Source organism: Podarcis liolepis (assembly GCF_965112155.1).
Source record: "Podarcis liolepis genome assembly, chromosome: 17".
Lineage (NCBI taxonomy): Eukaryota > Metazoa > Chordata > Lepidosauria > Squamata > Lacertidae > Podarcis > Podarcis liolepis.
In genome coordinates, this window is record NC_139571.1 from 41,137,937 (window position 1) to 41,153,805 (window position 15,869).

The following is a 15,869-nucleotide window of genomic DNA, read 5'->3' on the forward strand; positions in this document are numbered from 1 at the left end:
GTAGAAGAGTCTGGTACCAGATCCTAGTAAAGAGCAATCAGAGAATTGTGGAGTTGGGAGGGACTACCAGAGTCATCTAGTCCAGCCCCCTGCAATGCGGGAATCTTTTGCTTAGCTTGGTGCTCAAACCCAGAACCCTGAAATTAAAAGAGTCTCATACTCTACCAAATAGAACTGTGTTAACATTGGTGGTTGTTTTTTTAATAAAATACTTTATTAAAAAACACAAAGAAACATTAACTTAAAACATATAATAATTTCGGTTTGTCTAATAATGTGTTGCATCCTTACTCGTATGCAACAAATGGAGTCAGAAGTCAGTGAACCCCCATAAAGCTATGACCAGGAGGACACACCAAATTTCACCGTCAGGCTGCCCTTCACCCCATCGCAGCGCAGCAACCTCCTGCCCCCTTGAAATATACCCCATCCTAGATGCCTTTGTTCTCCCCATGACCCTCCTGTTAGGGAGGCAAGCTCTACAGTGGAATACATACATAAGCAGGGCAATAGAAAGTAAGCCTGCCAGTTGTCAACAGCGAACCGTTTCTCTTTACAGCAGGGACCACAACCCCCAGGGCTCTTTGACCATGTTGCTTCTGTGCTTCCGTGAGCAGGGGCGAGGAGCTGACCCTGAACTTCCAAGGGCACAGCTGTCCTCCTGCCTGCCTTCAGGAGATGGCAAGTTGCCAGCGGCAAACTCAAAAGGGAAGGAGGGAAAGATCAATGTCTTCGGCAAGAGTGGGAGGCCCATTGCAGGGTGTCACTGCCAGGGGAGTCCTCCCTTTGAGACTAACCACTGATGCACCGCTCCGCTTCCTGGAGAAAATTCCCTGGTGCTTTTCTTTCATTTTACGTGGTTTCCGTACAAGCCCTCTGTCTTCCTGGCCAACTGGCAAGCCGGACTTGGGCCACAGGGGAAGTAGAGCAGAACGCATTCCTCCTCTGCCCTAAATTGCACAACCAGCACACTGGAGCCTGGCCAGGCAGGGGGACTGGGGAAGAGCGTTTGCCAGCCGAGCCGCCCTCCGTACGCATACATTTCTGCACTGTTCCTTCTGCATGTAAAACTCTTGCATCTGTCCAACTGCATCTCTGAGTGGTCCCTTGCCCACTGATGTCTTTTAAGGTGCCTGATGAGAGGCCCAGCACAGTTGAAGCCATCCTTCAGTTACCGAGGCTCGCAAACAAAAGTTTACAGACAGGCCACCAGCTTTCATCGAACCATGGAACGGGGAAATGTGATCATCGTTATCAAGGCTTCACATTCCTAAAGGCACATGCCAACAATAGCCAATTCTCAGGGAGGGGGAAACATCACATTTTGGTTGCCAAATGAATGATCAGTTCATAGGTGACCATGACGATCGCCGCGTTGGGGATCTGGCGGGTCAGATGAGTTAGGAGCCCACGGTAAAGAGCGCCAGGGCCCTCTTCCCGGACCACAAGCTGCAGAGTTTGGACAAGGGAGCGGTAACGCGAACCCTCTTCTCTCAGCCGCGTCCGGATGACCTCTGCAGGGAGCAGGAAGGAAAGAGAAAAGAGATTAGTTATCCAGTCCTCTGGAGAAAGCCCCTCCAGTTCTGGGCAGACAGGTTTGTGGGGGGGGGGGGGAGAGAGAGAGCCTGGAACACAGAGCAGCTCACCGTGTGGGTAGGCAATACATGAGGCACATGTTTTGGAAACGGCGGCTGCTGCCATCAGCCCAAGGAAGTCCTGGCTGCTTGGGGAAAAGACAGGACTCGGAGTCAGGAACGACTGATGCTCTCTGATTCGCTGCTTCAGGGCCTCGTAGATTACAAAATGGATGATGGTTTCAGAGACGCCAGCGTACGAGGCAGTGATCCCGCGGTAAAAGCCTCGCAAGCCCTCCGTGTGATAAATGCGCATGGCGCATTGGAAGCCGCTGGTGCGTCGCTCGTCTTTGGCCCTGCAGAGAACAGAAAACGCAGTCGGGAACTGCTGAGCTCCTCTCATTTAATGCACTAAACTGCAATATAAATGAAATGTTATGCCATGGCAACTTGAATTCCGAGAAACTGAATTCTGCAACCTGTACAAATCGCAGAAATCAAGAGACACTGTGCATGTTTGTTGTTTCCTATTCTGCATGCTTGATTTGGCTTCTAGTCAGGGAGGGGGCAGGAGGATTATTGCCCCACCTTCTAACCATGTGAAATCTGACCCAGAACTCGTTTGGCTACTGAGATGCACCTGGCATTGGGCATGCTTTTGCATATTCATTTGCAACTTCAAAGAGGTTAAGGGGGGGAGGAGAGACTCAGGTTCTTAGGCAACAGAATTCTGTGCTCCGTGCCAAATTCTGAGCTTCGGTGGAATTGCAGCATACACCCAATTGCCCTCCTGCCATTATGTGCAAGTGGCTTGTCTTGCCTACCAGTCTTCCATTATGTCCAGAATCAAATTCTGCCAGTCCCGGTGGCTCAAAACAATGTTATGAACTGGTAAGCAGCCAGGATTTCCTTACCTGGCTTCCAGCTGCATTCTGGTCTTCACCAGCCAGATGGGGTTTGTCAAAGTGGAAGAAGTGACTCCTGCAGGAAGGAGAAGTTAAAGGTACCAAGGTGAAACTTGTGCTTTGCGGAAGACATTTGCAATTTGCAGGGACCTGTTCTGAGGTTCTCTGGCGTCTAATCCAAAGTTTTCATATCCAGCGGATCTCAATGGGATGAAATTACAAGCTTAACTGTTACATAGATTTCAGTGGCGGCTGTGCAAGAGCTTAACTCAGACTGTGAGTTCCACCCATGGATTTTCGCTTTCGCTCTGCCTTCCCCTTTGTCATTCACCACCTCTGCCTGACCTCATTTCTTAGCACTTAAAGCAGAAAGAAGGAGGCAACGGGCTGCTTCAAACCTGAAAGGTCCCCTTCACAAATGCAAGGAAGAAAATGTATTCACCCATATAGTGGTAGCTCGGTTTTTGAACGTAATCCATTCTGGAAGACCATTCGAGTTCCGAAACGTTCGAAAACCAAAAACTCAGTATGGAAGTCTCAAAATGGAAAACTCAATATAGAAGTTGCGTTTCCGGTTCGACTTCTGAGGCGCATTCAAAAACCGAAGCATTTACTTCTGGGTTTACAACATTCGAAAACCGAAATGTCCGTCAATGGAGACGTTCCAAAACCGAGGTGCCACTGTATTAGGAGGCATATATGAAGATGGTACGCATCCCTGCTTTGCCACATATATACAACCCGCTGCCAGCTGCAGCTTTCCAACATGTGTAACCCCAGAATTTGAAGGTGTGCGGTTATGCCACTCATCTGAACTCCAGCTGAAGTTGCTGCAGCACACTGGGCAGAGAAAGGTGCAGCAGTCAGTGGCAAGGTTGTCACACTGCAAATGCGCCAGCAGTGTGGGATCTACCATGCCAACCATGCTACTGCCATGCTCCTCTCCCTCCAGCTGTGCTGCAGTGACATAACCAGGAGGTCAGGTAAGCAGTGCTGCTCTGTAACGCCGTCTGCTTTTGCGTAGCACACATGCACAAGTGTGTATCTAGGAGTCTTCCTTTACTCCTTGCCGCAGTAAATCATATTTATTTTTTTAAAACACGTTCTCTTGACCTTTCTTCAAAGCTCGGAACACAACAGGTGAAATGACCCGAGGATACCCAAACAGATGTACATTTTACCTGCACAGGCTGCCGAAAGCATGTGAACCTTCTTAGACTCTGGCGCGAACACCGTGTTGAGTTTTTCCTTGGCGCCCGAATATGCAGCAAAATAAATGGCTCTGGAAAAGGGGAGGGAAAGGAATTGAGTCCTTTTAAGCTACTTAACCCACAGAAGCAACAACAAGCAATCTGCTCTAGATTTGCCCAGCTAAGCCTGTGCTCTTGCCCAGATTCGGGGGGTTTAAAGGCTGAAAGCAGCTCTCGATTCCTTCCCATGTGAATGTGACGTCTGTGGTGGCCAGAAATGCTCATTTGCATGCTTGCTGTCTCTCCTCCGGATTCTGCTCTGTACGAACAATGATCTGCTGTTTACAGGAAAAGCATTGAAAAGGCTCAGAGGCCGTTTGAGCCATTGCATAATATAAAATAAACTTTGTATAATATAAAAAAAACCTATTGTTTGGTCACCCACCAGCAGACTGCACAAGGTCCTGGGTCTCAGATGTGTCCCCCTTTAGCCCATATCGTGATATGGGTTTCATAGTTTTTGACCTGGAAATATATCATGAATCAGGGTGGGTGGGTGTGCTATGCAAAAATCACAGTGCCGGAAAACCATGAAGCCAGCTATTGCCTCTATATAGCTCCATCCTTATTTCAGACATCGCGATATATCATGATGTTTAGCTGGTGCTCTATCACGATGTTGAAAACCAGGTATCACCCAACCCTAGCAGGAGATTTCTGGACCCTTTTGAGGGTTGATTTCAACAAGAATCCCTGTGAAAGTTCCGCTTGGGGAACCAGTAACAGGAGCCCTGCCCTTGTAAACACGATTTTACCTGGCAGGTGCAACTCCGACTAGATTGGGCCCCAGGCCTCGGAAGAGGGAGCGGATTCCTTCTTTCTCTAGGATGGTTCTGTGAAAGGAGAGAACGAACGAGCAGGTCAGTTTCCGCCCTCTATCTCGGGGGGCAGGAAAAGCTACTGCCGCCACCGCAAACAGAGGTACAAAACAAGGGAATCCCACCCATCGGAACCTCACAAGGATCCCCCACAGCTATTCCTGTCTTGGCCGCTCACCTCAAGAGCTGAAGAGCCCCTATGGAGGGCAGTCCGGGGCGGATCAGTGCTCCGTTCACTCCTTGCATCTGCACTGCAGGAAGGCACAGCGGCCTCACGGCCAGCGAGGAAGACTGCAGGCGGGTCTTCACCACCTCCAAAGGGCAGGTCAAGATGGCTCCAGCCGTGCCACCAAATCTGGGAAGAGGGAAGAGGAAATGCAATGTCAGGGCAAGGTTCAGAGGCAGTGTTCAAAATTAGCCAGGCACCCGATAATTGGCCACCAGCAACTAAGTGAAGATGCCTAGGAATTCGAGAAAAGGGCAACAGAGATTTTAAGAAAGACTGGGAACCATTTATGTTATACCTACAGAAACAAGGTAAAGATATGGAGCCACTAGCAGGTTTTGACTAAACATTTACAATTAAAAAAACAACAACAACAACAGGAATTATAATGATGATGTGAAAAGGAGAAGAGTATAATAATAATTAATTTAAAGATCTGAAAATTAGCTAAAGATACCCCTGACCGTTAGGTCAAGTCGCGGACGACTCTGGGGTTGCGCACTCATCTTGCTCTATAGGCCAAGGGAGCCGGCGTTTGTCCGCAGACAGCTTCTGGGTCATGTGGCCAGCATGACTAAGCTGCTTCTGGTGAACCAGAGCAGCACACGGAAACACCATTTACCTTCCCGCCGGAGCGGTACCTATTTATCTACTTGCACTTTGACGTGCTTTGGAACTGCTAGGTTGGCAGGAGCTGGGACCGAACAATGGGCGCTCACCCCGTCGCGGGGATTTGAACTGCCGACCTTCTGATCAGCAAGTCCTAGGCTCTGTGGTTTAACCCACAGCGCCACCCGCGTCCCTATCTTAAAATTAAGATATATCAAAACAAGCGGGAGAAGTTAATACAGTGGTGCCCCGCAAGACGAATGCCTCGCAAGACGAAAAACTCGCTAGACGAAAGGGTTTTCCGTTTTTGCGTTGCTTCGCTAGACGAATTTCCCTATGGGCTTGCTTCGCAAGACGAAAACGTCTTGCGCTTTTTTTAAAAAGCCGCCTGAAGAGGCGCAGTTGTGACGGACCGTGCTTCGCAAGACGAAAAGACTCGCGGAACGAATTCTTTTCGTCTTGCGAGGCACCACTGTATGTATAAAAAACCAGAAGAGGAAGTTGATGGAAGTCGTGGAGGGGGAAATTTTGGAACTGTAATTTTGTTGTTGTTATTTGCTATGATATTTTGATGTTTAAAATGTAAAACTTAATAAAAATTTATTTTTTAAAAAAGATGCCTGGACGCCAGGATGTTGCATGACGTCTCACGCCTGGTGATCATTGGATCTCGACTGTTTTCACACACTTAATCCTGTAGAATTCTGACCGTTTTAATCATTTATCTGCACAATCAGAATGAATTTCAGGAATGAAATTGCTTTTTCTGTGCAGCCTGAGCAGGAGTAGTGAACGACATTATAGTTAATTGTTGCAGCTTGTCTTCAATTTACCCCATGTGGACTCTCCCCGGATCCAGTGACTTCTCTTCTTTAAGCTCTCAACATTCTCAACCTAGCTCAAGGTTGTCATCTGAACTAGCCAGGTGTTTAACCAAGAATCAACCACAGTCAGTCCATCATTGGAAATATAAGGCTTTAGAGCAATCTTGCCCAAACGTTTCAACTACAACCCTGTCCTTTGGCACCCAGCTTATGCACCCAGTTTCTAACAGTTCGGAGGCTATCCTCAAGACAGTTATTTAGAGGCAAAAACCAAACAAACCACCCCTTGCCTACATGAGGAGGTCATTCCTAAGTGCTTCAAAGGCTCTTCGCAGCAGGAGTGCCCCCAAAGTCTCATGAGAAGGGGCTCCATTTGTCTATTGATTAAGATTTTCTTAACCTGCCCTTCCCCAGAAGGTCACAGGGCAACTGACATCAGTGGCAGTATAAGCAAATTACGATCCAGGCACGCAGTCCAAATTCTAAATGCTATCCACAAGAATCACCAAAACTGTCTGAAATTTCGTTATCGGTGTGGAGAATCAGTGCCTCTCTAGTTAATGTACATTTTAAACTAGACCAGGAGACTGGGAGACAAAAAGGGGGGACAATGTATGACCAGATAAAAACTGAAAAGACCTCAGATAGGAATACGGGGAATCTAGATATGTTCAAATTGGGTTTGAAACGCTGCCTCTTTAGAAAGTCTTGCGCTCTCGAAGGCGGCCTTTGCTCTTTGAGTCACTGCCTTCAAGCTGTTAGAGGCTTTGTGGGATATTCTGGGAAGTTCTGTTTCTTCACGGGGGGACATCTCATATTTAGAAAATGTAAAAAGAAATATCGGAGTGGAAGATAGATCTCATTATTAGAATGAAATTAAACTGTAGATTTTGAGCAAACGGTTCTGATGTCCAACTAAGAGGACGGCAAGGACTATGAGGATGTGGTGGTGTTTGCTAAAGCCCCGAGGAAAGCAAAAAAATATTCGGGGGGGGGGTCCATCATCCTAGCTCTGAGTTGCATCAAAATGGGCTGTATATTCACAGCCTAGTATAAATGCTTATAGTATTCTCTCAGTGCAGGAATCGAACATATATGGTTGTAGAGTATAATTCTGCAATGAGGATCCAGAGGGGGCGGAGAGAAGTTTTCCAATCGATTTGCACGTTTGGGGAACGATTTGAGATTTTCCATTTCAAAGATAGGAGAGAGTTGGGACAGACCAGGAATTATTATTATTATTATTAGACTGCTCTATACCCGGGTGTTTCACAACATAAAATCACAATATAAAATCGCAAAATGCATAATAAACTGGAAACAAGAACAACCCAATAACCCCCCACCTCCCCGCTGGCTAGGTTCAATTCTAAACCTTCTAACCTCCTTTGGGTAGGTTTGCGGGTATGGAAGAAGGAGGTAGGATCTGCCCATGTATGTCCACCTGGTGGAAACTCCAGCTCACGTGGCCCTTAAATGTAAAATGCCTGATGATCACCGCCAACAATTTTTAGACCATCTACATATCCCAACATGGAAACCAGAGACAGAGGTTATATGCTTCTTATTATAGGGGAGAGACCAGGAGCTTACCAAGACAGTAGCTAAGTTCCTCTATTTTATTTTTTTGTCGCCGAAGTATGCTACAGGATCCTGCCCTTGCTGGAGACTCACAAAGGTGAAATAGATTACTCGCCTCTTCTTCCCTTTGGCAAATGACTGTACTGTTGAAATGGCGATGAGATCGCACTGGCCTATTTATTCTGAATGTTTGTAAGTGATGCCAATAAAGGTTTGATGATGATGAATAACCTCCTCACCCCCCCACAACACATTTAAAAAGGGCGTCGGATGTCAATAGGAATAGGCATCCTTTTTCCTCTTGAAGGCTGCATTCTATTGGGGGTTAATCCATATTAGGGAGCAGTGGGGCTGTTGTGCTAGCTATGTGCACAGCCAGAACCACATAAACCGGCTCTGGATTAATGAATCCGGAATCAAGACAGCTCGGCTTCCATTTCCACCGCAGCCACCTGAGCCGAGAACTCCCAGCGTGAGGCTGGATTGCTTAGAAGCAATCTCTACTACATTGGACGAGGTGACTCTCCAACATACAGAAGGATCTGTTCCTTTTGCCGGGCTCCAAAGATCACCCCGTGCCCGTTGGCTGTGGCAACATGGGGAAGCCTCGCAGCAGAACGAAGCGTGTTGGGCAATGCCAGAATGCAAAGCTGTGACGTTTGTGCCACCTCCTCCCCTGTGGACTTTGGAGCCCTGCTCACAGCAGGCCGGAGCCAAGACGTCAGTGTGCTAATCATTGGCAAATCCAAAGGGTGTCTGTGTGACGCATTGCCAGTGCGCGGGGAGGAGAGGGGGAGCTGGAGGCGGCGGCGGGAGCTGCCCCAATTTGGCCGGGACGTGCTTTGCACTTTACGCAACCGGCCCCCTTGCTAGGACAGCCCTTAACTGACAGCAACAGCCTGTGGTTTTGGTTTGACATTAGCTGAGTGAGCGAATCCTGGCAAGGTGAGAGGTTCTCGATTTACCGCTCCACATTCATGAAGGGTATTCGCCTTGACGAAGTTTGCACTGGCAAGTGATGCAACAGAGCAGCTGTGGGTGTGTTCAAAGCCATTGCACACACTTTTTAACCCTGAACACAGGCTCCACAGGGACCCCTTGGAACAATCCAGTTCTCCCACCAGGGTGCTTTTAACCTGGTGGCCACACCTCACTCTTCACATGGTCAGAGGCTTGCTTTAAAATGTCATTGCCGTGAAGAGTTTTTGAAGTACTGTGGAATGACCTTGTAATGGGTTTAGGGGTTGCTCGTGCGTAAGTTGCCATCACTCCTGGCAAGGTTACCTGGTTAAACCCTTTCTGACTGAACAGCCTCCAGCATCGTGACTGTCTCAGTCGCTGGCAGAATCCATCAGTGGGCGTTTCTTAAACTTCTTCCAGCACAAAAGTTCCTTGACGCCTAGTCTCCGCCTAGACTCCCTGCGTGGAAGCCTTCTGTGCAGGGAGGGTGTGGGCAGCAGAGTACCCGTACTCTCTCTGCTGGTTTCCGGCGAGGAGTCTTGGAGCCTTCTCTCCGATTCCCCCATCTGCCCCCCTTCTCTACTGGTGTTACGCTGATTTCCTTCCCCAGCGGACGGGCTGCCTCTCTCCCTACTGGGACCCTCTCCGCCATCCCTCTGGAGCCTTCCCTCCGCCTCTAGCTCCGATGGCAGTTCCCTGACAGACCTCTTCGTGTAGGCAAGGGCTGTTGTTGTTTGTCTCTGAATAACCGTCCTGAGCTTCCGAACAGTTAGAAACTGGGAGTCAGTGGCTGAGATGAGATCACTAACCAGTAGCTGGATACCTTGAAACATCTGCCTATACATTCATGTTCTCACTAGCAGCAGACAAGCTGGTGCCTGTATCACTTCAGGCAGCAAGCCGGCAGAGCTGACACGACTGGATGCTCTTCCATACAAAAGCAACAATCCCTCTGCGCCAATGATTAGATTATCGGGATGACACATTTTCCCTGACGTGCTTGCTTTCTGCTTGCGGGGATAGCATTGTTTTATTTTAAAGCAAGGAGAGCTCAACCTTGTGAACTCCCTACCTGCATCTGAGCACAACCTGTCCAGAAACAGGTTTACTATTTCGCTTGATTTTTGTGAGAACCAGGACTAGGACGTGTCCACAACGCCAGAAAGAGGGTCTCCTAACTCCATCACCCCTTCCCCTCCCCCCTTTCTTTCATTTGCAAACCACCTGGAAACTCTGCCAAACATATAAATCTTTTAACTATAAGTACAGCGTGTACACCACTTACAATTCTTGCAAATAAATAAATGATAGCACAGCGTCGAAACGGTTGCCTCCAAAAGCAGAAAATAACGAAGTACATTTTTTAAATGCACCATGGAAACTGTTTCCAATGGATACAGCAATTCCTGCAACGAGGCTGGCAGAAAGAAACCAATTATTTCTCCTTCCGTTCAGAGGGCTTGTTTGCCGAGAGAAGATGAAACATCCTTAGATGCCCTTTCCTGGCCCAGCCCTGAGCCTCCCGTTCTTCTGCCGTCGCAGAATATAGACAGATGAAGATGGGAGAGACCTGGCCACGAACCAAAGACTTAACCAACTGTGTCTGTCTTCTGCTCAGCTTGCAGAGATGCTTCTTGCAAGCAAAGCCCCTTTGCCGTCTCAAGGGATGTGCGCCTGCGCAGCTTGAGTTAGCAGAAGGGTAGCAGGTCAGAGAGGCTGGGTGTGAACAGCTGTTGGGCAGTTGGAAGGCTAGGCCAGGAATAACCTTCTAGAGTTGTTCTGAGGACGCCTTAGGAAGGAGGACAACCGGGTTTTCAGAGTAAGCAGAGCAGCTGGTAGAGAAAAAGGAGTAGCCGAAATCCACTTGCTCCTGCTGCCCCTACTTGCCAGGCAGAACCCATTTTCTTGTACCCGGCCCCGGTAAGATGTTGTTCCCATTCTGCTTCAGAGGGATACTTTGGATATAGCCATTTAGAAGGTTGTGATAGTGTGCAGGGTCTCTGGAGACGAAGGCCCCGTGCTTTTCCTGAAGATATAACCAGGTGGGAATCGGCAGATTTCAACAGAAGTTCTACTACATTGGAAGAACGTCAGCTATGGCACTACCTTGGCAGGCAAAGCTGGCAAAATTACCAAGGGTGGGGTTTGTGGTTGGGTGGCACACAGGGTTTGAAATTAGCCAGGCGCATTTCAACCACTTGCAACCAAGTGAAGATGCCTGGGTGCCAGGATGGGTGCTAGGAGTGCCAACTTGGCCCCATGACCATGGGTGCCATGCAGCATGTATGGCCCTGGCACTGAATTTTGTGGGTGCCCGGCCCCTTCAAGGGGGAATTTTGTGGGTGCTCGGGCACCCAGGGAGTTGGCACCTATGGTACCTGACATTTCCAACATTTGGGGATCATTGGATCTGGACCATTTTCACACACAAATACTCCATCCTGTAGAACTCTATCGCTTATATTTCATCTGCACAATCGGAATGAATTTCTGGAACCAAATTCCTTTTTTCTGTGAAGCCTGAGCGGTCACCTTTAACGAAAAGAAGTCGGAATGGGCCAATATATATACATACGGACTGTCGTTGGATCAAGTGACTTTTCTTCTGTTAAGTTCTCAAAGCTCTTAACCTTAGCTCAAGGTTGACATCTGGACCAGCCAGATGAATCAATCACAGTCAGTCCATCCTTTGAAAAATAAGACTTTAGAGCTGTCTTGCCCCAAAATGGCAACCGGACTTTTTGTTTTGGCAACTACAACCTTGGTTTAAGGGGGCCATTTGGCACCTAGCATATACCGTATTTTTTGCTCTATAAGACTCACTTTTCCCCTCCTAAAAAGTAAGGGGAAATGTGTGTGCGTCTTATGGAGCGAATGCAGGCTGTGCAGCTATCCCAGAAGCCAGAACAGCAAGAGGGATTGCTGCTTTCACTGTGCAGCGATCCCTCTTGCTGTTCTGGCTTCTGAGATTCAGAATATTTTTTTTCTTGTTTTCCTCCTCCAAAAACTAGGTGCGTCTTGTGGTCTGGTGCGTCTTATAGAGCGAAAAATACGGTATATTTGAGTTTCTAACACTGCGCCAGAGGGTGGGTTTCAAGGGATCCCCCCCTCTTTTCCAGCCTTTGCAGCAGGGCAGAGGAAAAGAGGAAAGCTTGTAATTTATCGTTCAATATTAAATTGCCTCCCATTACCAGCAACAGTGACTAGCCAGCTCTTTTTCCTTTAAAATAAAAGCAGCTGCATTAAGCATGTTTTTAAAGAACTTAATGTGCAGTTTGACCTTGAATGTAGTCCACCTGCTGGGGGAAAAACAGCAACCCAGCACTACCCATTCCCAGGTGTGAACACTACAGATTTAAGACATGCCCTCTTGAATACCCTTTTCAGAGGTAGATACCACTGCCTGAGTGTATTCATAAGAGCACGGCCTCAGAGGAACAGCGAAGTCAAACTCTCATAAACACAAAGGGAACGGCAAGATATTACACGTTTCAGTTAATACAGTTGTATCAGTTAATACAACAAATAGCAGCTGGCTTCCCAGAGGCTTCTGCCTCCACTTAAGGGGAAGAACAGATGAAGGCAAGAACCCAAGAGCTTCCCCAGGGCTGAGTCCTCAACAACAGCAGCACCACTAAACTAAAATCCTGCGCTCAGATCCAAGTTCTGTACAGTCATACCTCGGGTTACAGACGCTTCAGGTTGCGTTTTTTCGGGTTGCGGACTGCCGAAACCCAGAAGTACTGGAATGGGTTACTTCCGGGTTTCAGCAGTCGCACATGCACAGAAGCACAGAATTGCAACCTGCGCAGATACGGGTTGCGAACGTGCATCCCACACGGATCATATTCATAACCTGAGCATCCACTGTACTCAGAAAGCTGTATTCTGTGAGTTACATAGCCCCGTTCAGGCATTTAAACACTCACACGGGTGGAGCTGTGGGTTAAACCACAGAGCCTAGGACTTGCCGATCAGAAGGTCAGCGGTTTGAATCCCCACAACGGGGTGAGCTCCTGTTGCTCGGTCCCTGCTCCTGCCAACCTAGCAGTTTGAAAGCACAAAGTGCAAGTAGATAAATAGGTACCACTTCAGCGGGAAGGTAAACGGCGTTTCCGTGCGCTGCTCTGGTTTGCCAGAAGCGGCTTAGTCATGCTGGCCACATGACCTGGAAGTTGTATGCCGGCTCCCTTGGCCAGTAAAGCGAGATGAGCGCCGCAACCCCAGAGTCGGCCACGACTGGACCTAATGGTCAGGGGTCCCTTTACCTTTACCTAATCTCAACTGTGGGAGAAGTTGAGTCGAACCTGCCGGGTCCAACTCCTCCATCCTATCACCAGGAGAAGCTCAGCAGACCTCTGTGACTGCCAGCCTCAGTTTAGGATGGGTGCTGGATAATGTGAACATTACATTGGCTCCCAGTACGTTTCCGAGCACAATTCAAAGTGTTGGTGCTGACCTTTAAAGCCCTAAACAGCCTCGGTCCAGTATACCTGAAGGAGCGTCTCCACCCCCATCATTCTGCCCGGACACTGAGGTCCAGCGCCGAGGGCCTTCTGGCAGTTCCCTCACTGCAAGAAGCAAAGCTACAGGGAACCAGGCAGAGGGCCTTCTTGGTAGTGGCGCCCGCCCTGTGGAACGCCCTTCCAGCAGATGTCAGAGCGATAAACAACTACCTGACATTCAGAAGACATCTTAAGGCAGCCCTGTTCAGGGAAGTTTTTAACGTGTGATATTTTACTCTATTTTTGGTTTCTATGGAAGCCGCCCAGAGTGGCTGGGGAGGCCCAGCCAGATGGGCGGGGTATAAATAATAAATTATTATTACTACTATTATTATTATTATTATTATTATTATTATTATTATTATTATTTTATGGGTACGGTAATAGATAAAGCCCGTTATTAATGCGGGTGTTGCCATCTTTCTGTCTTGAGAGACAATGGAGTGCGCCTCCAGGGTGAAGCCGAACAGCAGCACCAAAGTGACCTCCCTGGGGCGCAAGCCTGGGCAGTGTCTCCTCGCTGACGGGAATAAAGAGTAGTAATATGTTTGGCACCAGCTTGGCTGGAGGAGTTGCCAGAGGGAGGTGTACAAGGCACCATTCCATCGTCTTAGGGACTCCACTCCAATGTTACCCCTGTTAACGTTGCTCCCTCCCTCTGATCCTGCCCGCTTAGGCTCCTTGTGTTAGTGCACCCTCAGTTTATTTTTAAGAAGCTTGCACACAGGAGCCAATTGCTGCTTTGCAGGTCCTCAAAGAGCGCAACTCATGTGGATTTTTTTGCTTGTTGTTTTTTAATTAGACTGTACTGCATTTTAAAATATCACTTTTTAGTAAAGTATATGCACTGACAGGTGGCTCTATAAATCATCAGTTCCGTGCCTTAAAAACTTTTCCTTTTTTTGCACAAATGCAAAGTGCTTCCTGGCACGCATGCATAGGGCTGTTTATTCAGGCAGGTCACTTCTTCCATCAGCCTCAGGTTCTCATCACCATTACAACAGTAGTAATACTGGTGGCTGTTGTAAAGATGACTGGGAATCGTACAGGTCACACTAAATGGGTGGTAAGTTTCCCCACGTGGATAGGCTTGCAGATCATTTCATGCAGTCCTCGCACAACTGGAGTGTGTGGAATTCATGGTGCAATGGCTCATGTGCCAGGAAGAGAAGGTGACCACAAATGGGCCCAAGATAGCAACCGACAGTGAACCAAGAAAAGAAGCTAAGGCATTCGGCACCTCTGACATTTTCCGTTCCTTCTGGCACACAATCCTGACACATTCCTCCTACCCCATTCCTCCCACAAGAAGGAGCGCTACTACACCGACACATGTGAGCCGGCCTCACCAGTGGCGTAGCGTGGGTTGTCAGCACCCGGGGCAAGGCAAGTAATTTGCGCCCCCTAACCCGTGGATTTGCACCCCCTAACCCTAAGCCCCCGATGTTGCGCCCGGTGCGGCCGGCACCCCCTGCACCCCCCACGCTACGCCACTGGGCCTCACTCCTTTAGAAACTGGGCACTCGGCTGTCTTTTTGCTAGAAACATAGCTGGACAACTCAGTTGGCTGCAGCGCAGACAAGGCCGAGGTTGCAGGTTCGATCCCCGTAAGGGTCAGCTGCATATTCCTGCACTGCATGGCGTGGGGACTGGCTGATCCAAAGGATCCCTCCCAACTGTGTGATTCTACCAGATCAACATGGCTGGCAGCTGCCATTCCGGCGCATTCCCAACCCTGCAACTCGAAATCTCTTCAACCACAATGATTATTATTGCAAACTTCTCTTTTCCAAAACAGAAAGGACAAAACATTTCAAACTATAAAAGCAAACTATTTTCAGAACTTTATGGCAACAAGGAACTTGTAGAAAACGGTGCCCCTCCAAGGTCAGTCGTGCGCCCCTCTAAGGTCGGCGCCCTAGGCTTGGATAGACTTGCCCATGGGCACGCGGCGGATCCGGCCCTGCCGTTCCCCTCGGAAGCAAGTCCCGGGGAACCGATCACGAGCAGACGCGCCTGGGACGCGCACCAGAAGCTCCCTCGGGGCTACTCACCCGCCGGCCGCGAGGTGCAGCGCGGTGCTCCGACGGGGCATCCTTCCTCTGCGCCGCGCAACGCCGCCGTCGAGAACCAGGCACGGCTCCCTCGCCGATCTTTGCGCACAGGCGATCCCGTGAGCGCTCCGAGGCGGGTGCCGCGTGCTTTGCGCCCTCCGGCTTCCGGCTGAGTCCCGAGCAGCTCCGCCCTCGTCGCGCACGGCCCCCCGAACCCCCACTCCGCCCTCTCGCCGCCGCTTGCCCCGCCTCCGATCTCAGCCGAATTGCTCCGGTTTCCCGAAGCCCTGGCTGGGTGTGAGACGCCCAGAGCTTGGCTGGCTTCGGAGAAGTGCCCGCGGGGTCGCAGGTCTACGTGAAATGCCGCCCTCTCTGGCGCAACTCTGCAAACTAAGTTGCATTATTCACTTTTTTGGTGCACCGCCCGGGCAGAGAAGAAATGTACGTAGCCAGCAAATCATTAGCTCTGCCTTTTTTTTTCTTTTTAAAACACAGTGGTTTTGTACCCTAGCCAGACCTTCCACGTGTCCCCATTTTTCAGAAGTCTTGCCCGTTTCTGATTT

General features: G+C 49.1%; 1 protein-coding gene across 1 annotated transcript; it reads right to left on the reverse strand.

The window, feature by feature from the left end:
* Positions 1–191: 191 nt before the first annotated feature.
* Positions 192–15,638, reverse strand: LOC310696430 (solute carrier family 25 member 36-A-like). The gene is made up of 7 exons (XM_083481954.1): positions 15,307–15,638; positions 4,726–4,902; positions 4,485–4,562; positions 3,661–3,761; positions 2,489–2,555; positions 1,647–1,930; positions 192–1,514 (listed from the first exon to the last, which is right to left on the reverse strand). The coding sequence occupies exons 1-7, from the start codon at positions 15,345–15,347 to the stop codon at positions 1,318–1,320; spliced, it is 945 nt and encodes a 314-aa protein (XP_083338080.1). The 5' UTR covers positions 15,348–15,638; the 3' UTR covers positions 192–1,317.
* Between the last annotated feature and the right edge of the window lie 231 nt (positions 15,639–15,869).

Excerpts from the sequence above, each read along its gene's own strand:
- LOC310696430 (XM_083481954.1), bottom strand. The coding sequence starts at position 15,347 with ATGCCCCGTCGGAGCACCGCGCTGCACCTCGCGGCCGGCGG. Across the intron at positions 4,563-4,725 it reads GGGGCTCTTCAGCTCTTGAG|AACCATCCTAGAGAAAGAAG; the intron begins GTGAGCGGCCAA and ends CTCCTTTCACAG. Across the intron at positions 2,556-3,660 it reads GCTTTCGGCAGCCTGTGCAG|GAGTCACTTCTTCCACTTTG; the intron begins GTAAAATGTACA and ends TCCTTCCTGCAG.